The sequence below is a fragment of the Euphorbia lathyris genome, chromosome 4 (genome assembly GCF_963576675.1).
Source record: "Euphorbia lathyris chromosome 4, ddEupLath1.1, whole genome shotgun sequence".
Classification (NCBI taxonomy): Eukaryota; Viridiplantae; Streptophyta; class Magnoliopsida; order Malpighiales; family Euphorbiaceae; genus Euphorbia; species Euphorbia lathyris.
The window spans coordinates 68636095-68662021 of NC_088913.1; the positions used below are offsets into that span (position 1 = coordinate 68636095).

At 35.8% G+C, this 25927-nt stretch overlaps 2 protein-coding genes across 3 annotated transcripts; one reads left to right on the forward strand and one right to left on the reverse strand.

The window, feature by feature from the left end:
- Positions 1-6388: 6388 nt before the first annotated feature.
- On the forward strand, positions 6389-9125 carry LOC136226091 (heat shock cognate 70 kDa protein 2-like). Its single transcript, XM_066014397.1, has 2 exons — positions 6389-6702; positions 7296-9125. Exons 1-2 carry the CDS (start codon positions 6489-6491, stop codon positions 9029-9031), a joined length of 1950 nt encoding a protein of 649 aa, XP_065870469.1. The 5' UTR covers positions 6389-6488; the 3' UTR covers positions 9032-9125.
- Positions 9126-13144: 4019 nt separating this feature from the next.
- Positions 13145-15803, reverse strand: LOC136226119 (uncharacterized). Of its 2 annotated transcripts, XM_066014449.1 has the most exons (3): positions 15653-15803; positions 15445-15531; positions 13145-15139 (listed from the first exon to the last, which is right to left on the reverse strand). In XM_066014449.1, exon 3 carries the CDS (start codon positions 14869-14871, stop codon positions 13372-13374), a length of 1500 nt encoding a protein of 499 aa, XP_065870521.1. In that variant the 5' UTR covers positions 14872-15139; positions 15445-15531; positions 15653-15803; the 3' UTR covers positions 13145-13371. The 2 variants fall into 2 exon arrangements, with proteins under 2 accessions (XP_065870521.1, XP_065870522.1); XM_066014450.1 differs by lacking the exon at positions 15445-15531.
- Positions 15804-25927: the final 10124 nt, after the last annotated feature.

The window sequence follows — 25927 nt, forward strand, 5'->3', positions numbered from 1 at the left end:
GAGTGGTAAAAAACTAATTTTTAAGTATCAATGAAAAATTTCTCAAAATTAAGTTAGATTGTGTTTAAGATTCTTAACATGTAAACAAAATTGTGTCTAACAAAAAGAATTGGATTTAGGGAGGGTCTAATATGCCAAAAAAAATTTAGACAAGTGGATTTGGGATGACCTAATAGGGAGGGCCTAACTTGAGTCAATTTTGGAGCTGCTAATTCAACACCCCATCAAAAACATTTGGACACAGGGGCCGAATCACCTCAGATTGGTTAATTAAATACAATTCAATGAGTTAATTTTGTATTAATCATATAACAAACCTCAATTTATCAAATACTCAATCAAAGCCTAATTTATTAAATATCTAATCAAAGTTTAATCAAATCGGCAATTTAGCACCTTATAACATCAAATTTTGTGGAAACAATGGACTGGAACTACCTCTGGTCATGGTGGTTTCGGCGGTAGTAGGGACCAGACCCTATATCTACCCACAATTTTGTATTTTCCAAACTCTCAACTCTCCCTCTCTACCATTCTTACACTCCTTTTGTAAGAATAACTCTACGAAAAAAAGTAAGAGATCTTATACTTTCAGAGTATGCTCAAATTTTGATTGCATTTGTCAATAGTAGTTCTAACTACTAAAGACAAATTGCAACGAACACATTTAAGGATTAAACTTTTGTTTGGGGTAATTTTTGTAAAAATTACCTCATTAGATCTAGTTGGAAAAAAAATTCTGGAAGGGACTGTTTCCCAATTAAAGTTAAATTTTAATTTTTTTTTTAAATATGTTTAACTCATTACAGTGCCAATGGCGCCGTAATGAGTTAGTGGACAGGAATCCCAAAGGGATTCCTGTCCAAAAGTGGGGCAGTGGCAAATATTTAATTTTTTTTATATAAAAATAAAAATAAAATTTATAAAACAAATATAAAAAGAAATTAATTTATCATTTTATAAAAATAAAATTATATATTACAATGATGTTATTTAATTTTTATTTTATAAAATTTTAATTAAAATTTAAATTTAATTTTGTTTGGAAACGTTAGCATTAAATTTGTACAATTTCATACGTTATGGTTAAATCTGCACTTCACTTGAAACGTTACGATTAAGTATTTAGTGCATTACTAACCAAAAAATAGTTAGTATATTAATAACAAAGTAAAATATTTTAGACATTTTCAAAGAAATTGTGATTAATTCATATGTAACTGGTTTAGTTTTTTTGAAACTGTCTAAAATATTTTACTATATTATTAATATAGTTATGGAAAAATGTATGAAACGGATTCAATTTATCGGCAAACTGATTTAGAAGGTCTGACGTGGTTAAATAACAGTCAAACAATTTTTTGTTCAAATTTTCGGTAGCGTATGGTTAAAATTAATCTTCATTGGAAACGTTAGTGCTAAATTCGCACAATTTCATATATTAGGGCTAAATCTGCACTTCGTTTGAAACGTTACGGTTAAATATTTAGTGCATTACTAACAAAATAAATATTTTAGACAATTTTTAAAAAAAAATTGTGATTAATTTATATGTAGGAGGTTTAAATTTTTTTGAAACTGTCTAAAAATAAACCTGCTACGTATAAATTAATCACAATTTTTTTAAAATTGTTTAAAATATTTTACTATGTTATCAATGTATTAAATGTTTTTTTTTATTAGTAATGCACTAAATATCTAACGTATACATTTCAAGCGAAATGCATATTTAGCCATAACGTATAAAATTGTGTAAATTTAGCACTAACATTTCCAATTAAGATTAATTTTAACCATACGTTACCGAAAATTTGAAAAGATTTTTTTGACTGTTATTTAGCCACGTCAGACCTTCTAAACCAGTTTGTCGATAAATTGAATCAGTTTCATACTTTTTTTTGTAACTGTATTAATAACACAGTAAAATATTTTAGACAGTTTCAAAAAAAAAAACTAAACATGCTACATATAAACTAATCACAATTTTTTTTAAAATTGTCTAAAATATTTTACTATGTTATTAATGCACTAAATATTTAACTGTAACATTTCAAACGAAGGGCAGATTTAGCCCTAATATATTAAATTGTGCAAATTTAGCACCAATGTTTCCAAGGAAGATAAATTTTAACCATACGCTACTGAAAATTTGAAAAAAATTTGTTTGACTGTTATTTAGCCACGTCAGACCTTCTAAACCAGTTTGTCGATAAATTGAATCAGTTTCATACATTTTTTTTGTAACTATATTAATAATATAGTAAAATATTTTAGACAGTTTCAAAAAACTAAACTTGTTACATATAAATTAATCACAATTTCTTTAAAAATGTTTAAAATATTTTACTCTGTTATTAATATACTAAATATTTTTTTGGTTAGTAATGCATTAAATATTTAATCGTAACGTTTCAAGTGAAGTACAGATTTAACCATAACGTATGAAGTTGTGTAAATTTAATGCTATGGAGGATTGTGGTTTATCTACGGTGATTATGAGCGGGCATCAATTCACTTGGGAATTAAGTTGGGGTCGGATAGATGGATTGAGGAGCGGCGGGATAGGGTTATGGTAAACGCTCGTTGGAAAGAGAGGTTTCAGAATGCGACTGTTCGGAATGTTATTACTATTAATTCGGATCATTCGGCTATTTTTTTGGAGTACAAAGCATGGGTGGCTAGAATTCCAATCAAGAGGTTTCGGTTTGAAAATTTTTGGTTATTGGAGGAGGGGTGTGGGGTTGTTGTCCAACGGTCATGGGGGCCGGTGGGATCGATGAGCTTGTCTGAGAAATTACTGCAATGTTCCAAGGCACTATCAGATTAGAGTGTTGGTCTTGAGAGGAATTTTGGAAGAAAACTATTTGAACTTCGTAAGGAGCTGAATAGAGTTAGGGGAAATTCTGAGATTTATAGTATTTCTATCTTCAAGGCTTTATCTGACAGCTATCAGGTAACTCTTCAACAACAACAAGATTTTTGGTGTCAGCGGGCTAAATTGTTTTGGCTTCGGGACGGTGATTCGAACACTAAATATTTTCATGCTCACGCCTCGGCTAGGAAAAGGAATAATGTTGTTAACTCTCTCAAGGATAATAATGGAGTATGGAAGGGTTGGGATGATGGCTTAGAAGATTTACTGATTAGCTACTTCTAGGAGATATTCACGAGTTCTGGCAGCCTTGCTGATGAGATCACTTCTCGGGTCAGGGGACAAATTTCTGAAGCCGATAGAGTGGGATTGATGGACCCATTTACTAGAGAGGAGGTGAAGGAGGCTTGTTTTTCTATGCTCCCGAATAAGAGTCTTGACCCCGATGGTCTGAATCCTGCTTTTTATCAACATTTTTGGAGTATTGTCGGGTTGGATGTAACAGATAGTTGTTTGTCTATTTTGAATTATTCTATCATTCCTCGAGGGCTAAATGATACCTTTATTGTTCTTATTCCTAAGAAAAAAGGGGTGGAATTTGTTACGGATCTGCGTCCAATTTCTCTTTGCAACGTTCAGTTCAAGATTATTTCCAAGATGTTAGCGAGTCGGTTGAAACACATTTTATATTCAATCATTTCTGAATCTCATAGTGTATTTCTATCAAGTAAGCTAATTACGGGTAACATAATTGTTGCATATGAGGCGATTCATAAGTTGAAAAATCTTAAGCACGGCAAACATGGGTTGGAGGCCCTCAAGCTTGATATGAGTAAAGCTTACGACCAGGTGGAGTGGGGATTTCTGCGTTCTATACTTCAAGTTTTGGGGTTTCTGAATAGGTGGGTAACGTGGTTAATGATGGGTGTCACGACGATCATATATACAATTTTTCATAGTGGTAAGGAAATTGGTCTGATTATTCCTTCTCGGGGGTTAAGGCAAGGTGATCCCTTGTCTCCATTTCTTTTTCTTATTTATGGCGAAGGGTTGTCCGTTCTTTTATCTTCAAAGGAAATAAGTGGTGTAATTGGAAGGAGCGGGTTAGGGATAGGGTGACTAATTGGAAGGAGAAGTTTCTTTCTCGTGCCGGGAAGGAGGTTTTGATAAAATCAGTTATTCAATCCATTCGTACCTATATTATGAGTGTTTTCTTCCTGCCTGGCCAATTTTGTTCTGAAATTAATGGTCTAATCAGCCGGTTTTGGTGGAATGATTCGAATGATCAAGGTAGAGGGATTTCATGGGTTAGTTAGAAGCGGATGTGTATGTCTAAAGCGGTTGGTGGATTGGGGTTCAGGGATCTTCGGGTTTTCAATCTTGCTCTTCTAGCCAAACAAGGTTGGCGCATTCTTTTGTATCCTAATTCTCTTGTGGCTCGGATTCTCAAAGCAAGGTATTTTCCTGGGGGTTCATTATTGAACGCGGAGATTGGACATAACCCGTCGTACGTATGGCGTAGTATTATGAGAAGTATAGAGTTGGTGAAGCAGGGATTGAGAAGGAAGATTGGTAATGGCACTTGCACATGGCTTCCCAATACCACTTTTCCTTTTCCCGAGAGCTTGCCGGATTTGACGTTTGGAGATGGTTATGTGAATTCTTTACTTACAAGTTCAGGCAGATGGAATTCTGAACTATTGGTGTCAGTATTCAGTTCTCATGATAGAGGGTTAATTGAGTCAATTCCGCGTAGAAATACGAATAAGGAGGATGGGTAGATGTGGATTGGGGATCGAAATGGTGAGTATTCGGTGAGAAGTGGCTATAGAATTGCTATGAATTCTTTAACGTTTCCGTCTGTTAAATCGAATGTTAATTGGAATGGGATTTGGAATTTAGAGGTTGCGCCAAAAATTAAAGATTTTGTATGGAGATTGGCTTCTCGCTATTTACCGATGATGTCTAATCTAGCTTGGAGACATAGTACCCTTGGAAATTTCTGTCCGATCTGTAAGCAACCAGGTGAGAATGAGGATCATGTTTTCCAACTGTGTGGGGTGGCTGTACTGGCTTGGCGTATTTTTTTCGGTGATAATAGGATGAATGGTATTGATTCTTGCTTTAGTTGGTTTATATTGGGATTGTCGGGGATGGGGGGCTGCGATGTAAGTTTGATTACTAGGGTTGCTTATATTTTATGGGCGCTTTGGAGGAATCGAAACCGAATGGTCTGGCAAGGGAGTTATGATCAAACGGACCTGATTGTTGCTGGTGCAATTAAAGAGAGGGAGGAATGGCTGGCAGCTCGGGTGTCTCGGAACATTTCTCATCCGATCAGACGTCTGACTTCTGTTCGGTGGGCTTGTCCTGCTACGGGATGGTCGGCTTGTAACGTCGATGCGGGGTTTTCGTGGAAGGAGGTTATTGTTCTTTCGGATTAATTTGTCGGGATGATACGGGTAGGTTTATTTTTGCGGCTAATGGTTTGTTGGAGGGGCTGTATGAACCCGTTGTGGCTAAAGCGATGGCTATCCGGGAGGCTTTATCGTGGTTGAAGGATATGAATAAGAGTAATGTTGAGGTTCGGTCGGATTGCTTGGGTGTGGTTCAGGCAATATCCAAAGCTGCTACCAGGTTTTCGTATTTGGATGAGATTATCTCGGATTGTATTTGTATATTGAAATCATTGTTTAATGTTTCCATCTCTTTTGTTAATTGATTAGCGAACTCAGTTGCTCATTCTTTAGCTCGAGTGATTGAGTCTGTTTCTGTTCGTCGAGAGTGCATTTGTCCTCCTCCTTTACTTGTTTATATTCTTTTTTCTGATAGTCTATAAAGATTGCTTATTCTTTAGAAAACAAGTTTGTTACCTCTATTGATAATAAATAGTGTTTCCTCCCTTAAAATCAAAAACAAATCTATTTGCATGTCATGCCACTGCGCAGAAGCGCCAGATCTAGCACGTGGCATGCACGCACCAGATCTGGCGCATCATGCGCCAAGCGTGGCTTCTACAGATTGCGTTTTTTGTTGTAAAAAATGTCACTTAATCCCTGATTAATTATAATTTTGATCCATTCTGTTAATTAATAATTTTTTTATCCCATAATATTTTTAAAAACTACAACCTCTTTAATAGAAGGTCACTTATCCTTCTTACTAAATACATCTAAATTGATGCTCCAAGAAATTATCCCAATAAATCACCACTACTATCTACTAGTAATTGATTTTATATTAATAAGTGATAGGGCGGTGGTGGCTCGATGTTCTAATTTGTGAAATACAACGCGGACACCTTTAGATATTTTAGCCGTGCCAGTACGCATGATCTAGATTCTTTGAAAAGACTATTCAAGAAGAACCTGCTAGAATATCTTAACCAATTACGTCTTCGTAACCATTAAATCTCCACCATCCGCGCTCCTCACATCCAACGGCTCTTGCTTTTATCGAACCTTCTCGAACCACCCGTATTTATATATAAACCTACATCCTCTACCATTACTTTTTATTCACATATTCTTTTGCCGAGATAATTTTATCAAAGATTTTTTTAGTTTTAGTTTTATTTCGGAATTTTTCACTATCAGATTCGTAGATTTCTGCTGCGATGGCCGGGAAAGGGGAAGGACCCGCGATCGGTATAGATCTGGGAACTACATACTCATGTGTCGGGGTTTGGCAACATGACAGAGTGGAGATCATCGCCAATGATCAGGGGAACCGGACAACCCCTTCTTATGTTGCTTTCACTGATACCGAGCGTTTGATCGGTGATGCGGCTAAGAATCAGGTTGCTATGAACCCTATCAACACTGTTTTTGGTATGTACTTCCTATCTAATTTCTTATTGTTTTGTTCTGTTTGCATATCGATTTAATTATGTTGTTGTGTTCGTAATTTAGTGTGGATCGAGTTTCGATTCTGTTTTCTGGTGTTGTAGCTTCGATTTTTCATGTTGATGTTTGATATTTCTTTTCCTATTAGTTATTGATTTCTTAGTTATGCTTAGGGTTTTTGAAATTGCATTTAAGGGATTTCTAATGAATACTGCCCAGATTTAAACATAGTTCTTTTAGAGTGTTTTGTAGCTTCGATTTTTCATTTTGATGTTTGATATTTCTTTTCCTATTAGTTGATTTCTTAGTTATGCTTAGGGTTTTTGAAATTGCATTTAAGAGATTTGTAATGAATACTGTCCAGATTTGAACATAGTTCTTTTAGAGTGTGTTTGGCTCTTTTACTAGATTCGATAATCCTTGTGTTCAATTGTATGCTAATTTTGGGATTAGTCGTTAGTTTCGTATGTTTAATTTATAACATTGTCTGCCTAATGTTATCTAAATATCAATTTTGGGTAATTAATTTTTTATTTGTTCTATATCGGACTGACGGTCTATAACTGTATGGCTGACAGATGCAAAACGGTTGATTGGGAGAAGATTCACGGATGCCTCTGTACAGGGTGACATGAAGCATTGGCCATTCAAGGTAGTTGCTGGTCCCGGTGATAAACCTATGATTGGTGTTACATACAAGGGTGAGGAGAAACAGTTTTCCGCTGAGGAGATTTCATCTATGGTTCTTATCAAGATGCGTGAAATAGCTGAGGCCTATCTTGGATCAACTATTAAGAATGCAGTGGTCACTGTCCCTGCTTACTTCAATGACTCTCAGCGTCAGGCAACCAAGGATGCCGGTGTAATTGCTGGACTTAATGTTATGCGTATTATCAATGAGCCTACAGCCGCCGCAATTGCTTATGGTCTTGACAAGAAAGCAACCAGCGCAGGGGAGAAGAATGTATTGATCTTTGATTTGGGTGGTGGTACTTTTGATGTCTCACTGCTTACCATTGAAGAGGGTATCTTTGAGGTGAAAGCAACTGCTGGTGACACCCATCTTGGAGGTGAAGACTTTGATAATAGAATGGTGAACCACTTTGTTCAAGAATTCAAGAGGAAGAATAAGAAAGATATCTCCGGAAATCCTAGAGCACTTAGGAGATTGAGGACAGCTTGTGAGAGGGCTAAGAGAACTCTCTCATCCACTGCTCAGACAACAATTGAGATTGATTCTTTGTTTGAAGGTATTGATTTTTACACAACCATCACCCGTGCCAGATTCGAGGAGTTGAACATGGATCTTTTCAGAAAATGTATGGAGCCTGTTGAAAAGTGTTTGAGAGATGCAAAAATGGACAAGAGCACTGTCCATGAAGTTGTTCTTGTTGGTGGTTCTACCAGAATTCCCAAGGTACAGCAATTGCTGCAAGACTTCTTCAACGGGAAGGAACTCTGCAAGAGTATCAACCCAGATGAAGCTGTTGCTTATGGTGCAGCTGTTCAGGCTGCTATCTTGAGCGGTGAAGGCAATGAGAAGGTGCAGGATCTCCTGCTCTTGGATGTTACCCCTCTCTCTACCGGATTGGAAACTGCTGGAGGTGTTATGACCGTCTTAATACCTAGAAACACTACCATCCCTACAAAGAAGGAGCAAGTGTTCTCCACTTACTCCGACAACCAACCTGGTGTCTTGATCCAGGTATATGAAGGCGAGAGAGCAAGAACAAGGGACAACAATTTACTCGGAAAATTCGAGCTTTCCGGCATCCCCCCAGCTCCAAGGGGTGTACCTCAGATCACAGTGTGCTTTGACATAGATGCCAATGGTATCTTAAATGTTTCAGCTGAGGATAAGACAACAGGGCAGAAGAACAAGATTACTATCACCAATGACAAGGGAAGGTTGTCCAAGGAGGAAATAGAGAAGATGGTGCAGGAAGCTGAGAAGTACAAAGCTGAAGATGAGGAAGTGAAAAAGAAAGTAGATGCCAAAAATGCATTGGAGAATTATGCATACAACATGAGGAATACCGTCTCTGATGAGAAGATCAGCTCTAAACTAGCCCCGGAGGACAAAAAGAAGATAGAGGATGCCATTGATGAAGCTATCCGCTGGTTAGATGCTAACCAGTTAGCTGAGACGGATGAGTTCGAGGATAAGATGAAGGAGCTAGAGAGTTTGTGCAATCCAATTATTGCCAAAATGTACCAGGGTGGAGCTGATCATGACATGGGTGGTGGCATGGACGATGATGGTACCTCCGCTGGTAACAGCGGTCCAGGTCCTAAAATTGAGGAAGTCGATTAAGCTGCAGTGTTTCATTAAGCTGCAGTGTTTTTTAAGATTCTGTTTTTTTTAGTATGTTATGAATTTTGATAATTGGTACTTAATTTTCATGTTCTATTTAGTTTTTTTTTTTATTTAAATTATGTTCTAATAGTTTTCTTCACAACTGTATTTGTGAACTGTTTAGGATGGCAAAACGATCATGCTTTGACCCTTTTAATATTCAGGAGTTTTGTCTGTTTCGAAACCCAGAAAAGTTTAGTAAAATTCAACTAATATAGCCACTTCCATGATACAAATTTAAGTCAAAATTGTTCTTCTACTTTTAGCTTTCTCTTCTGTCAAAGAAATTATCATCAAAACTCATTATTAACAATAGCAGAAGAGTTTTGAATTTCATGGAGTAGTAACTATTTTATTGTCAACACAGCAACTATTTTTATGAATATATCATACACAATTAATCTGCTTCGATAATAATAATAGGATGTGTTTGATAAAGGATATGCTTGTAAAATATCTAATCATTATTATAGATTTGAATTGATAAATATCTCTATAGTTTAAAATAGATTTGTTTGTAATCCTTGTCTTTTTAAAAAACTATAAACCATTCAAGATCAAACACTTAATGGTAATCATTATTAATCTAAATCAAGGAAACCATTCAAATTCAAAAACTTAATCAAATCCTTGTCAAGGATTTTTTTTATTTTTTTTTTTTCAAATTTCAAACACGGCTACGACCATCTCTCTCTACTAATAACATGACATCTTTCGCTACTTTCCATCCAGCTGTTGTCAACTAATTTCTTTATTTAGCATACTCAAATGTTTCCTCTCTTAAATGGTTTTATAGTGTTGGAGTAACAAGACCAACAATTCCTCAGATTGGATCATTTCCTCCTCGACTGAAAGCGTTTTTTCTCAAGTTGGTGCTGCAACTACAACTACTTGGTACAAGCTAGTTAAAGTTTATTTCGTATGTTGTCTACGATATAAGATTTGAGTCTCTGCATGTTAAAACGATAGACTAACAATATCTCCACGTATATCCATAATCCTAAATTGATGAGTGCATCTTGTTTATCATAAGCATCCTGTTAAGCAGTTCTGGATGGACTTGGTCCAGTGTATTAGCCATTTATTCGTGATCTTGATGATCGATTAAAGCTTATGTCATTTGATGATTTGGTGGCTCTTTTTCTCAGTGAGGAACACCAACTTTCAAGGGAGACTCCAATCTTTTCAGGTTCTCGATGCTGAACCTGTCTTTGCTTCTTGGATAAAACTAGTTAAAGCTTATTTTGTTGGTTTTTTTATCTTAGATATAAGATATGAAATATCATATGTACAACTTAAAGTGGGAGAATGACAATATCTCCGTGTATAGAGATGGAAATTTTGTGTTCCATATGTTATAAATGCTAGATAACTGATTTTCATGTCGTGTCAGTTGTTTCTGTAAATCATGTTTTCGTGTCAGAACTTGCCACTGCTACCTACTGTTACATCGGTAATCCCACCCTCAAACAAAAACTCATAAAATGATAATATAGACTCAAGTTGGATTCTTGAAATCCAAATTGTTACATGTTATTGCAGTCTCCTCAACACCAACTCGTTATACTAAAGCTATGTAGTTCCTCATTGGCATGAATCCATGAATTCTGAATACAATGCTTTAATTTAAAATGGAACTTGGGAATTGGTTATGTTTCATTCTGCTTTGAATGATACTGTTTGTAGGTGAGTTTTTCATACCAAGCTTCATCCGGATGGTTTCGTTGATCGTCATAAAGCTCGTTTAGTTTCCAAAGGCTTTCATAATCATCCCAAATTAGACTTTGAACAAACTTATAGCCTAATCACTAAATCGGCTACAATCCGTCTTATTCTTATTGTGGCGGTTTCCAATGGATGGTTTGTCAAATCATTTGGATGTGCTTAATGCGTACCTACATGATACTCTTGATGATGTTGTTTATATGGATCAACCCATGTCTTTGTCAATCCGAACTACCCCAATTATGTTTCTCGTTGGCACAAGTCTCTTTATGAGCTTAAATAAGCCCTTGAGATGTGGCACTACTGTCTTACTAATGCCTTCGATCAAATTTGGTTTTGTTGCATCAAGGTTGATTCTTCTCTTTACATATTTCGGGCCAATGATGTATTGTTATTCTATTTTCATTATGTTACAGGGAATAATTCATCTATTATTTCCAAGGTGTTGGCCCACTTACAAAGTTACAGTCAACCTTTGCAATTCGTGATCTCGACAAACTTTCTTACTTCCTTTGTATTCAAGCATGTTGGACCGCTAATTCCCTCCTCCTTCATCAGTATACATATATTATTAAGGTAGTTCTGATCCTTTGTCTCTCGAAAATTGAGGTTCGTGTGGTTAATTAGCTCATTAAGTAGTTTTTTCAAAACAACCAAATCTAACTCAATTTTGAAAAATTTTAAAATGGTATGGAAAAATTTCTTCTAACCATTAAGATATATAATATGTATATATACACACACAAAAAAAAAGAGCAAGTTCGAGTTAGAAAAAAAACATAAGTACACATGTGTAAAATTATCTTCCCTCACCTAGGAAACAATCATGTATTCTCCACTGACCATCACTCAATCTAATGTTTCCTTCGTCGTGAATAAGGTGAGTCAGTTTATGCATCGATTGTCCGTTGAAAATTAGGAGGCCGTAAAATGCATTCTTAGATATCTTCACTCCACTTGAACTCGTGGTACTCGATTTCAGCAAAATCCAAAACTCTAGCTTGGCTTACTTCTGGCTCGCGGGAATCTAGATGATCGAAAGTCCACATTTGGTTATATTGTTTTTATTGTCCCAAAAACAAAGAACATTTTCTCGATCCTCCATGGAAGTATTTCATCCACGAAAGTCGAGTATAGTGCTTTAGCCTCTCTTGCTTCTAAAGTCGTTTGGCTCCGTACAGAGTTCTCAATGGAAATATGTATTTACTCCAATCGAATTCTGATCTTATGGTGGGACAACCTACACACTACCTATCTCACATCTACTTTTACTTTTCATAATCGATCTAAATATTTGGAACTTGATTTCCATTTTATTCGTGATTAAATTGCAACAAGGAGCTTCGAATTTACTATCTTTCCACACAAGATATCTAATCGGATGTCCAAATGAAACCTTTGTCCAAAACTTGTTATGTTTTGTTATAAACATTTATGAAATAAGCCGATGGTTTTTCCCATCAACTGTAAATATCTAACTATTTTTATAGGTCTGTTATAGGTTTGAATTGATCAAACAACTTTAACTATAATTACTAACTAATCTCAAAAGATGATTCAAACTCAAAACACTTTCGGTGCTATGGAATTACAATTATGGGTATTTTGTATTTTTGGTGATGCAAGTTTTGAATTTTATGGAGGAACAACTAGTTGTACCAGCAATTATTTGATTTCAAGTGATAATAATCCAAAAACATGAACTATATATGATGTTATAACCATTATCTCAATGACATTCAATTTTTGTAATTGTTCTATCAAAATCTGAAAGGATGTTTTAAGAAGCAAAGGTAAAGGTAGAAGAATAATTGGCTTAAAGCACTTTTTGGCCCCTGACCTTTCCAAAATTTGTGCATTTGGCCCCTGACCTATTATTTGGTCATATTTTGCCCCCTAACCTATCAAATTAGATAAAATCCAACCCATATTGAATGAAAAATTACTATGTTGGAAAATTAACGGCAGTAACTAATATAAAAATGACACATGACACATAAATAATTATTTCTACTTTTTCTTCCGTTCCATTCACTTCAAACTAAAAACCCAAACAAAAATCAACCATCCTACATTATAATGGAACTTGTTCACAAATCTATAACTACATTATAATCGAGCTTGTTCACAAACATATAACCTAACATGCTCGCTAACTTTCGAGCTGAATTTTTCCGTGCTCAAACTTGACTCATTTATGAATCGAGCCTCATCAACGCGGCACGGCTCATCAATCTCAAAGAATGAAAAAAGAATATACTGAACCTTGAATTCTCAGTTATGGAACAAGTCTTCGTTTGTGCATAATTTTAAATAGAACTGTCAGTAGTTTTTGAGCATACTATGTGTATCAGTAAACAAATATTGTTCTGCAAAGTCTCAGATCAGTACAAGGCCAATAAGCTCCAATCTTAAGCTATGAATGAAATCAAAATGAATTAACTGAAGCTAAATCTTATCACTTGTTTCAAGAGTTTATTCTAAGTAAAAATGAGATTACAATAACAACCAAACCTTAAATAATGAAAGCACCAACAACTCCAACTGTCCTTGCATCTTCAAGTAAGACTCTTCTAGGTTGACAGATGCCCGTTTACTCCAAGCAGAGGCCGAAGGCATACGCGAACTTCATGCTCCTCTGGTCCGACCCTATGTTTCGGAACAACAATTTCAAGCATAGTTCCAGTCTCATCTTGGTATGCTTCTAGCTTAGCATCTTCTGGAATGCGGTTCGGAAGAGGAATCTCTCTAATGAATTCCCCAGGAGGGCAGTGCTCTGGTGTTGGATCTGTTAGCTTAAATGTCCTGTCATGTCTCTTAATAAATGGCATGCAGGCTGTACTTATACAAGATATCTTCACAATTCCATGCAAGTTAGTGTTCCTCCAAGTGACTTTCACCCTTTGAAGATCTGCAAAGGGCATGCTGATGATGATTAAGAATGCTTCTTCATCTTCGTATATCGTTTTTGCTGCTGTAACCGGCCCATATACATTCTTCATTACCCCGCTGAACTCGTTTATCCATGCTGGCTCAACTGGATGAATATTCATATCAACTCTATCACCATGTGGGTTGTTAGCTAAACATTCCTCATCGTTTCCATGTGACAAATAATCCTTCTTTCGCTTGTGAAACCCAGGAGAAACGTCCATGCTGTCGCCATTGCTATGGTCTGATGACTGAGTTGAGAGATTTAAACCAGTTCCATTGAGCAACTTTCTCGGGTGGGAATTTCCATTAGCTTTCAGTGGAAGAAGGGTTCGCTCAAGCTCAAATTCTGTGTTTGGAAGATTCCTCCATGAACCAAAATCACTTGCTTCAGGAGGTATTGAGAAATTCATTTCCCGGCCTGTAAGCTCCACCCACCTCTTCATGTCTTCCTCCTCAAGATTAATGAGATTGGGGGATCTACAAATCTCTATGCCATGAACACATTGAGGATTTGACAGACCCCTGTAATGCTTCCTCTGCATCCTATGAGATCGTACAAAGCCCTTATCAACACTGAATGGAAATGGGCGCTCCCCTTGCCGAGAATGCCCATTCATGTAACTCCTCAGCTGCATCTTACCCAAGGCATTTTCAGGCCTTTCCTTGAAAACCCACATGTACATGTTTTCCATGTCGTGTTGAACCAGGAAAGAATCAAGCTGCAAATCTGACTTCTCGTACCCGGATACACCGTTACTGTCCCTGATTATCTTGCACTTTGACTTCTCATTCAGAACAGGCTTGAAATAAAAGCTAAAGAAAAACCAAGCACCCCAAATGCTATCGAGTCGTTTTGTGCACTTCTTTGCAACTTTTGGGATATTCACGACTGTCTCAACTTCATATGTTTGATGGGCAAGACCGACATCTAGAATGTCACATGAATCGTTCCAAGCCAAGGGAGGAGGACTAGGCTCAGATTGCAATGGAAGATTGATATCTGGAGGCCTTGAAAGAATAACAGAACGATTCATCTCTCTCTCCAACTCATCATGTGTCAAAGAACCTGAATCCATTGACAATAGTGTAGACGGATGATAATTTTCCATCGACAAGGTTGTGAGGAGAGCTTCCCCCATTTTTTCCTTTGATAATTTCTTGCTTTTGGGTTGTGACTTGAAAGTCCACACCCAGGTACTAGAGAATCATGAACAGCAGCATGAACCAGATAGAAATCAAACAAAACTCAGCAGAGCTCACAGTCAATCAACAAAACCAAATAGACAGCTCGTAATTCTCTTCATTTTTAAAAATCAAGAACAATCCACAATGATAAATCAGAAATATTCATCCATAAACTCAGAAAACTTCAAACGGTGGCGTCAATTTCATTGATATGCCATTGACCTGCCAGAGGAAAAGTAAAGAGGGAGATGTTAACTAATAGAAAATCAAAACTTAACCTCAATCAGACTTGCAACAATATCAGAGATGTTAAAAAAAAATAAAGCAAAAACTCAATATCTTCTGTTCCGAAATTTGAAATTCCAACAAATCATAAAGTTTTAGCTCATGGAAAAAGTTAATAATTCACTTGAAGCTAAACGAATCGAACTCTTCAGAAATCCCAGAATTACGAAATATGCAAAAAACAATATTATGAGAAAGTAATGGATTCAACAACAGATAAACATCAAGAGACTGAAAATTACTCTCGGTTTCCCAGGCACCAAACAGAGTATAAAACTCAAAGAGCAAACAGCGAATTCGAGAACCCCAAGAATCTGAGAAAGAAAAAACTGTGTGCAAATAGCAGATAAGTAGAGATTCAAAGCGATAAATCAGAGTAGAATTAGAACCCTAAATCCTTAAAAAAGCAGAAAATGAAAATGAATAAAATCGAGGAGATTCGAAAATAACCTAAAAGGAGAGGCTTGAAATCCAACCGAAACAGAGACTTGCACATTCGATTTCGATCCCTATTTTGAGAGAGAGAAGGAGAGGGAGAAACGGAGGTGTTTAAAGAAACGGAGTTAAATAGGAGAGAGAGAGAGAGACCTATACTCCAGATAACGGCGAGGATTGGTGATGAACGACGTTACCGTAGCAACAGATGAGATTAGGGGTCAAAAGAAGAGGCGGAGACGTCCGATGAAGCCAAGTTGGTTCTGTCTTTCTGTGAGCTAAATAACATGTGATTATTTACCATTTATTTTGGCAAAAGCATCACGTTTTTACCTTTCATTTTTTAGTTGATTAAATTTTAATCTTTTTTTTTATTCATTAATCTTTTTTTTGGGGTAAAATTTCACTAATCTTATATATATATAATCCTTCAATTTTTTTAGTCCTCTTACGCTCCTAGAAAACAAACGGTGGCTTTCTTTTAACTGAGTTAGATATTTACTGAATTAGATATTTACAACTAACTAATTTAGTATTTAACGACTTAATATAATTAAAAATTAAAAATAATATATCTAAATAAAAGATTAATTACTTAATAAACTAAAAATTAAAAGATAAATAACCTTAAATCACTTTTTGCCATTTAGTCTTTAGTCTCAATTTACAATTGGTATAAGTTTTAAGTTTGTTTTTTTAGAGAAACCAAAACTTTATTATAGAAAATTAAAAGCATAATCAAGCTACTTTCAAAGAATATATGAATACTAAAATGAATGAAAAAAATTAGCATTGCAACATACATTGTGGCCATGACACGAGTTCTACAATTCGTTAATTTTGGAACAAACGTCACCGAGCAATCAAGATGGTTGCGAACGAGGATTCTGATATCCTCAATAACAGCATCGTACTCCATGACATCATTGTGCATAGACAACACACTACTGACTACCTCTTTTGCATCCGATGCAAACGCAACATGGTGATAATCAAGCGAGACGACTCAGTCCATACTCGGCCGCAGTGGTAGCGCTTCAACCATCTTCACCGAGACAATTCCATTCTTATGAGAGTTAAATCCCATGATAAACTTCCCCTCACTATCAGAGATAACAACCCCCATAGCATAGGACCCTGTTACATTTAAGCACCTCTAGTATCGGTTTAATTCATTTTACTAAACTGTTGTCAATTCGATTGGAGGAGTTGTTGATGTAGTCGATCCGAGGGAGAGGACTACTACTACTACTATCTATCGAACTGAGGTACTGCCACTTCGACTGGAGCTGCTGCTACGACCTTTTACTTTCATAGCCACCCATTCCGTAGACGCACCGGTAGATTCAATCAGAGAGTTGTGCTTTCCATTCCATAAGGCATCATTCTGACAAACCACCCCCGCAACATGAGCAACGACGTATGCGTCCGACTCGACACAGATGAACAGTACCCAATCTTTGATTCCCTCACACTTCTCACCTGGAGGTTCTATTTAAGCTGTTTTCCAGCATTGTCGCACAAACCTACAACCAAAAAATAAATGTCAACCATGTTTTATATCGTTAGTACACAGCAGACACGCTACCGGAATAGGGACATGTTTCGCAGACGGTCGCATTCGCAAAAGGAGAGCTCCTCATACAAGTTCCACAAGAAGAACTTGATCTTCGGGGGTTGTACCAATTCCGACAACATAATCCATCCCGCACTGTCACTTCCACCCTCCCCGGAGCTTTCAATCGCTCTATATCCCAATTTTGACGAGTAAACTCCATCCTTAGCGTGATGCCACACAAGTAGGGGCGGAACTAAGGGGGGTTAGGGGGGCTCGAGTCCCGGCAGGCGCCGGAGAAATGAGAAAAAAAAAATTTAGTAATGGTGTCTGGTAATATTTTGGAGAGAATTATATGAACTCTATGTAGTATTATTTCAATGTTTAAATGTATATGAGATGGTTAAGGATGTTTACTTCAGAGGTCCTATGTTCAACTCCCTCCAACCACATTTTTTTTAAAAAGTTTTTATTTATTTTTATTTTATTTTTCAATAATTATAAAAACATGTTACTATTATTAATTAATTTAAATGGACTCTTTATTTTTATTTTGATAACACTTTTGAATTCATTTTTAATATGTCTTTTACCATTAAAAAAATAGATATATTTAATATTTATTTTTATTATGTCTTTACCATTAAAAAAAGTAAACATGTTTAATTTTCTATTAGTTCAATGCTAATTTCTAAAAAAAATGATAATATTTTTACAGTTTTAATAAGTTGGAGGCTAAAAAAAATTTGCCGGGCTGGACTTTGAAAATTTTCCGTCAACCAAACAGTTAATTTCGATTTTATTTTGACGTTTTGAAATTTTTTTTACTGATATGTTTGAGCCCCGGGTCATCTGGGGTTCTGGTTCCGCCACTGCACACAAGCCAATCAACGCACCTATTCATAGGAATTACCATGCCACAAATTAGTTCAACCCCATTAGCATCAAACCATTGAGTTAATTTTCCGTGATCCCACACCCATGTCCCTTGAATAAATAGGTCTGAAACACATGCTTTCCGGTTTTTATTAGTGCATTGTGAGCCTACCCAAAACATACGACCACCCCAGACCTAGGGGTCCCACCAAACAGAAATTTGATCACCCTTAAAAATCTACCACTGGAACACTCGCTTCAACACATTAATTGAACTCCACACACTCCACTAAACAAAACCAGGATTAGTGCCCGATTTTGAAGACAGAAAAGTTCCTCTAGAGTAATATTTAGCTTTGAACATAAGCAAAGTGTGCAGATTATCAATCATCTTCCATCCCTACTTTTCTATAAGTGATTATTAAATTCATAGAGATCACAAATACCCAAGCCACTCGTACCTTTCCTACCATACAGACGTGCCTAGTCAAACCAGTGGATGTTCCTCTTTCCATTATCATTCGTACCCCACCAAAATGAGTTCATCATCTTTTGCAGTTCATCACAAATGGATTTCAGTAATAAGAACGTACTTATATAGAATATGGGCAAAGCATGAGCTGCAGATTTTAGTAGTACATCCTTACCAGCATAGACAGAAATCTAAAAGTCCATCTATTGAACCGCTTAGCAAATCTTTCTTGAAGAACACTAAATATGGACCGTTTAGACCTCCCAATAAAATATGGCGGACCTAGGTATCGTCCAGTATCAAGGGGGAATGAACATTCAGAATAGATCGAATATCAGTTTTCATATCCTCCTTCACATTTGAGCTGAAGAAAATAACTAATTTCGTGTAATTAACCGTTTGACCTAATGCTAACTCGTAGGTAGCTAGAATATTCGTTATTTGATCTACTTTCAGCTTCCATGGAACTAAATAACAAAAGCTATCATCTGTAAAAAAAATAGATGAGATACACTTGGGGGCCCATAATATATTATGCACTTTTAATGAATCCTTCCCTCTCAGCTTTAGAATTAATTGGGAAAGGACCTCTATCTACACACATGATAAATAAATAGGAAGACAAATGATCTCTTTGCTGAAGCCCCTGACCCGAAATAATAGGTCCAACAATATTAGAATCCACAATAATAGAATAAGTAACAATCTTAATACACACCATAATCCAAAAAACCCATTTATCATAAAATCTCATTCTTAACAACACTGCTTTAAGAAAGCTCCAATCCACCTTATCATAAGCCTTGCTTATATAATGGATTGATTCAAATGCAATCTCCACACTATCAATCAAAGACCTACCAGGGACAAAAGTTGACCGACTCTCAAAAACAACTAAAGGAAGTATTCCTTTAAGTCTATTAACAAGAACCTTAGTAATAATCTTATACAAAACATTACATAAAGAAATAGGTTGCAACTCTGTCATTCGGTTTGGGTTTTCAAATTTAGGAATAAGGGTCACAATAGTATCATTCAAATTTGATGGAAATTCATTCTAAGTCAGCCACCCAAAACAAGCATTAAAAACATCCGTTCCAATTAAGTGCCAAAAATGTTAAAAAAACCCTGGATTTAACCTGACAGGGCTTGGAGATTTATTCAAGTGCATCTGAAAGACCACAGCTTGGAATTCTTTGAATGTAAATGGATCAATTAATTTTTCATTCATCTTAGCAGAAACAGAAGTAGGCAAAACATCCAAAGAGCTGTAATTACGGACTGTGCCTCGAGAAAGAAAGCATCAAAATATACTTTAGCCACAAAATTCATACCCGAGCTATTAGAGTGTTTGATCCCTATAGTAAACAGTAGGTAAAATATACGGGTCCTAAATTGTTTAACTTTATTCTCTTACATTGTAAAATGAAGAAAGATAAAGAAGAGATGCATTTAAATATCATTATTTAATTTGTTAATAGAATTCTAATAATTTAGCTTGCTATGATTTGGGAAAAAGAAAAGAAAAGGACTTCCATCCACTATTGTGCAAACAAACCCAAACAAATCAAGATTGCATTATCTAAAAAAGTGTTGTCGTTGGGGCCTTCCTTCAATAAAGCAAAAGAGAGTTTAATTCCGTTTAGTTTCTTTTTTCTATTTTAATATTCAAAAAGTGAAAGTCAATTCTCTATTATTTAAGTCAACCTGTCAACAAGTTGAGTTTTTAATTTATTATTATAAGTAGTAGTAATTGATAAGGTTAGACTCTAATTAAATTTGAAAATTAGAAAAAGAGTCCAGTAGATAAGAAGAGTATATAACTCAAAGGCACATCTAGGTGTTTGTTAGAGGAGATAAAAACACGAGGATAGGGATAAAAAAAGCTGAAACGAATTATCTCATATTTGTATTAGAGATAGATTAGGGAGATAAGAGAGTGATATGCGTCTTATCTCTCAAATCCTATATCCAATAGGGGCTTTTATAAAGAGGTGGGATAAGCTCCTACGATTTTAATAGGATAGAAAATTCTATTTTATCCCTCAAATTAATGTTATTTAGTTTAAATAAGGTTAAAATAGTAAAATGTATTATTTTATCTCTATCTCTATCCCACATACCAAACATTGAATAATAATTCTTGACTATCATATTTTTATCCTTGTCCCAACTATTTATCTTTATCCCTATCTCAACTTTTATTCTTATCCATATCCCAATAGAATACCAAACGCCCCCTAAAGAAATTTAAAAAAAAAGAAGTTATGATTTGAAGTTATATAGTATATTGCCCATTTTCTCGTTCGATTGTTAGTTTATACTTTCATTTTTTTGTTGTTATTTATTTATCATTTGATAATTTTTTTTTTTTTTTTTTTTTTTTGTAGAATGTTAAAGTAGAAGAAGTAACCAAAGAAGTCTTATTAACTACTGTGGTAAAGGTGATAGGAATCAAATTGTGTGAAATTGTAACTTGGAGTTATGTTTGTTTTGGTTTGGTTTTACTCGATTTCAGCCAATTTCTTAAGTAATGTATTTGTGTGAAATTGGATTTTATTTGTTTTCAGCTTTTTAAAACTTTTTTTATGTACATTGTCTAATTGTTGTATTTTATTGTATTTTGTTATGTTTTTATGAAATCTATGACAGTTTTGCAAGAGATGAAAGTGGTTTAAATTAATTAGAAGTGGATAAAATTGATTTAAAATGGTTGAAATTGCACGAATTTTGGATGAAATTATGTAAAAGTCGATAAAATTGTGTGATATTGACTGAAATTTGGTGGATTTAGTTGAAATTATGTGAAATTGTTTAGGAATTGGGTTTAAGTCACATGTATTTATAATGTATATATATTGAGTTATGTTTTAATATAATTAATTTCAGTAGTTATTATTTTTTAATCATGTATATGTGAATTTCATTTAGATTCAACTAATTTCATTTAGTTTCATTTAAGGTTAAAAGGTATAAGATTGGTCATATATGGTATTTTCATTTGACATTTTTTTTTTAATTTTTCAGAATATATTGTGTTAGTTATATATGGACTTCAAGGAATTTTTATGAAGTTAACTGGTTGAAATTGTATTTTCCTATTTTCTTTTAAAATGTGGTTTAAATTAATTTTGTATTTTTTTTTTTGTTTCTATGTGGGATCCATGAACCAAATGCTGGAACAAAAATTCCAACAATATCTTCTTTTTATCTCATTTTTATCTAATTTTTATTAATAATTTATTATTAAGAATCTCTTTTATTTTATTATTATTATTATTAAATATAACAATATATAATAATTAAATAAAAAATAAATAAACAGTGAATATGATAAGTATTATTAAAAATGACATGTATTTTAATGTTTTAAATGACAAAAATCAAATTATTTATATTTTTTTTTTTGAAAGATAACTTCTATTAATGAGCCAATAAAGGACAAACAGTTAACAAAGTAGATGACAAGAAACTCGGAAAATTATTAAAGACAACAGGACAAGATGAGAAACGAGATGACTGAGGCATGGCATGAGCCATCTCATTAACTTGCCTTCTAACAAAACATACTGAGTAAGATATGTTGGTGGAGAGGACGCCTCAGCATTTTGTGATAATATCATCGAATTCAGTGAGGTCCTCAGCATTTTGTGATAATATCACCGAATTCAGTGAGGTCCTCATCATTTGAGTTAATAGCATCGGCTACCATCTTCGAGTCCGTCTCAAACAGGACGTTGACAAGGTTTTGGCTCGCAATCCATAAGAGGCCTACGAGTAATGCCAGCCCTTCACATTCATTTACTGAGTGTAGACCTCCAATTGGCGTTGATCTTCCGGCCAAAAAATCCCCTTCCGAATCCCTTAGAACAGCACCAGCTCCAGTGGAATTAGTGCTGCTAAATATACCAGCGTCCACATTGCATTTCATGGAACCTGGAGGTGGTCTGTGCCAAAGCCTGCAGCAACGCGCTGATGATTCAACTGATACCTGTCGAAGTTCATTTGCGGCCGACCAATCATGGAGCATATCCATCGCAACACGGATGATCTGATGGGGCTGCGGGATTTTGTTCATCCAAAGCTTCTCATTTCGCGCCCGCCAAAGACCCCAAAGCAGCATTAATACTTTCTTTTGTGCCTCAGAGGAAACACTGTCCAAAACTGCAAATAAACAGTGTTGGAAACTATCAGATTGTGTAGCCTTCTGCTCTATCAGTCCCAGAAAACCTGAATCCCGCCACACCTGCTTAGATATAAGGCATTCCGTACCAAAGTGCCAGGTGTCTTCGAATCCGGTGTCACATAAAACGCACTCACTCGGCATCTCCATGCCTCTGCGAATTAAACGTCCTCTCATTGGAAGCCAGTTCCTGGCAAGTCGCCAATTAAAAAACCGAACCTTCCACGAAATTGCTGCTCTCCATACTTGGTTCCAATCAGCATTTATATGAAGATGATCCATCGGTTCAAGCTCCTCTATAGCAAGTTTGTGTGCACTTTTGACTGAATATTTCCCATTTGTGGATGCTTGCCAAATTATTGTATCAGGTTCAGTTAAATTCATTCTAGGAATTTTGCATATGTCCGCACATCTCTAGGTAGAAATAATTCTTCAAGCATCTCAGTGTCCCATTCAGTCGAATTAGGGATAAACAAATCACATATCTTTAGATTCTCCAGACCCGGAATTTGTGGAGTTAAAACCTTATTGTTCTGTTTGTCACGGAGCCATCTATCAGACCATACACTTACAGAGCGACCATCTCCGATTTTCCATCTGAACCCTTCTTTCAGCAACAATTGAGAACTCCAAATGCTCCGCCAAATGTATCTAGGTGAATGCCCAATATTTGCATTCATAAAATCCCCGGAACGGTAGTATTTAGATTTGAAGATCCTGCTGGCAAGAGAATTGGGACTAGAGATTAATCGCCAACCTTGTTTTCCCAATATTGCAAGATTGAAGGCAGTGAAATTCCTGAAACTTAGTCCTCCATGAATTTTATTGACACATAGTTTTTCCCATGACATCCAATTGATTCCTCTATTAGTTGCCTGTCTAGAACCCCACCAGAATGAATTGAGCATTTTTTGTAATTCCTCAGCAGTAGAGCTAGGAAGAAGAAAAACGCTCATGAAATAAATCGGCATGGCTTGCCCTGCAGCTCTGATTAACACCGTCCTACCGGCAGATGAGAGAGTTTTACCTCGCCATTATTGGAGTTTGCGCCACAGTCGATCCTTGAATGTAGCGAAAATCGCTCTCTTTTTCCTCCCAACTAACGATGGGAGCCCCAAATAACGACCGGTATCAATAGGCTGCGAGACCTCAAGGATATGATTAAATGCAGAAACCATTTTCGGCGCCACATTGCTGCTGCAGAGTAAACCAGATTTACTAAAATTGACAGCCTGTCCGGAAGCTTGTTCATATTTCAACAGAAGCTGTTTCATGAAGTGACACTCATCGATATTAGCCCTGAAAAATAGAAAAGCATCGTCAGCAAATAGTAAATATGTGACAGAAGGGGCACCTCTCCCTACTCTGCAACCATGTATTTGTCCTTTTAATTCAGCTTCATGCAGAAGCGCAGTTAGACCCTCGGTACACAATAGAAAGAGATACGGAGATAAGGGATCCCCTTGTCTAAGGCCCCTATACGGTTGGATTGGACCCACGGTTTGTGAATTGAATTTAACATAATAGCGCACTGTGGACACACAATGAATCATCCAATTAACCCATTTTTCAGAGAATCCCAAATTCAGCTGGATAGCTTCCAAATACTGCCAGTCTACCCTATCATAGGCCTTACTGATATTAATTTTTAGTGCAATTTCCCCTTGTTTTTTATTAACATTCCTCTTCATACTATGAATGAGTTCAAATGCAATAAGGATATTATCATGTATAGATCGGCCTTTGACAAATGCAGATTGGGTTTCAGAAATAAGAGAAGGGATAACTCTTTGTAACCGATTTGCAAGCACCTTGGCAATAATTTTGTATACCACATTGCATAGAGCAATTGGTCTCAGATCCTTCATTGTTTGAGGAGTATCACATTTAGGTATTAATGCAATGATGGTATCGTTCACCTGATCCGGAAAAACCCCGCTCTCCAACCACTGGCAACCTGCCGCAAACACTTCCTCCCCAATCAGATGCCAAAAATTTTGATAGAATTTTGCATTGAAACCGTCAGGCCCGGGGGCTTTCTCTGCTCCCATCTAAAAATAGCTCTACAGAACTCTTCAATTTGGAACGGCTTTTCAAGCTGAATATTTTGCTCGTCAGTCACTCTTGGGTTAATACTGTTTAGCGTTTCCTGATATGAACATGAGCTTTGATCATAAAGCTTGGGTAAATTTCATCAATTGTGTACAACCTTTTTCCAATTTCACACTTTGGTGTACAACATTCATTTTGTCACAGTAATATGTACAACCTTATTGGTGACCTCCCACTATGGTATATAGCAGGTAAAAGTGACCGGTGAACTCGAAGTCAACGCGGCACATCATCATTTTTCATCCTAATTATTAGTAAAAATGGGACCCATAAATTAAAAAAAAAATTAATTTGATGATTTTCTCTTTTTTACCCCTATCTCTCCACCTCTTCATCTTCTTCACTCAAATTTCTTTCTCTCTTCAAATTTATTTGTTTCTCTCTCTTCAAATTTATTTCTTTCTCTAACTCACTTTCTCTCACTAAACTTCTCTCTTCAAAGAAAGGATTCACTGTTGATCTTAGTGAACCAACAAATTGCAATTTTCATGGCAGCTTCTAAACAATGGAAATTTCATTCTCCGTTATGCATCCAACAAGCCACCTCATTTTCACATTTTATTTCCCCCATATAAAACAAACAAATAAATAAAGATGAATCAAATTCCTTACAAATCCATGAAGAGTATGGCCACAACCCAAATACAAAAAAAAATCCAATGAATATTTTGCAACTTGATCAGATGTTTGTTTAGGAAAGAGATAAGCCAAACCAATTATATTAATCATTTTCCCAAAGAAAATGAAGAAAACAGGAACTGAAGCTTCACGAGCACAAGCAGCTATGGAACCCAAACCCATCAAAACATAGTCATACAAATCTGCAAATGCAAATAGTGAAGATTGATAGGTGCATGTATCCAATCTTGTTCATATCCAATGAATATTGAAGCTTGATTTTTTGCAACAGAATTTATAGTGCTTCAGACTTAATAGCGCTTGCAGTTATGGGTCCCCAATGAATCATAATTCCCATCGATCTTCCGTGGATCTGCGCACATGGTGGTTACGGCATCGAATTACGAGATTAAAAAGGATGAAGTTAGATAAGAATTTACTAAATCTATTTCTACCATTGATGTTCAGAAAATT

Coding starts and splice junctions, on each gene's coding strand:
- LOC136226091 (XM_066014397.1), top strand. CDS start 6,489: ATGGCCGGGAAAGGGGAAGGACCCGCGATCGGTATAGATCTGGGAACT. Junction 6,703..7,295: donor CCCTATCAACACTGTTTTTG/GTATGTACTTCC, acceptor TATGGCTGACAG/ATGCAAAACGGTTGATTGGG.
- LOC136226119 (XM_066014450.1), bottom strand. CDS start 14,871: ATGGGGGAAGCTCTCCTCACAACCTTGTCGATGGAAAATTATCATCCG.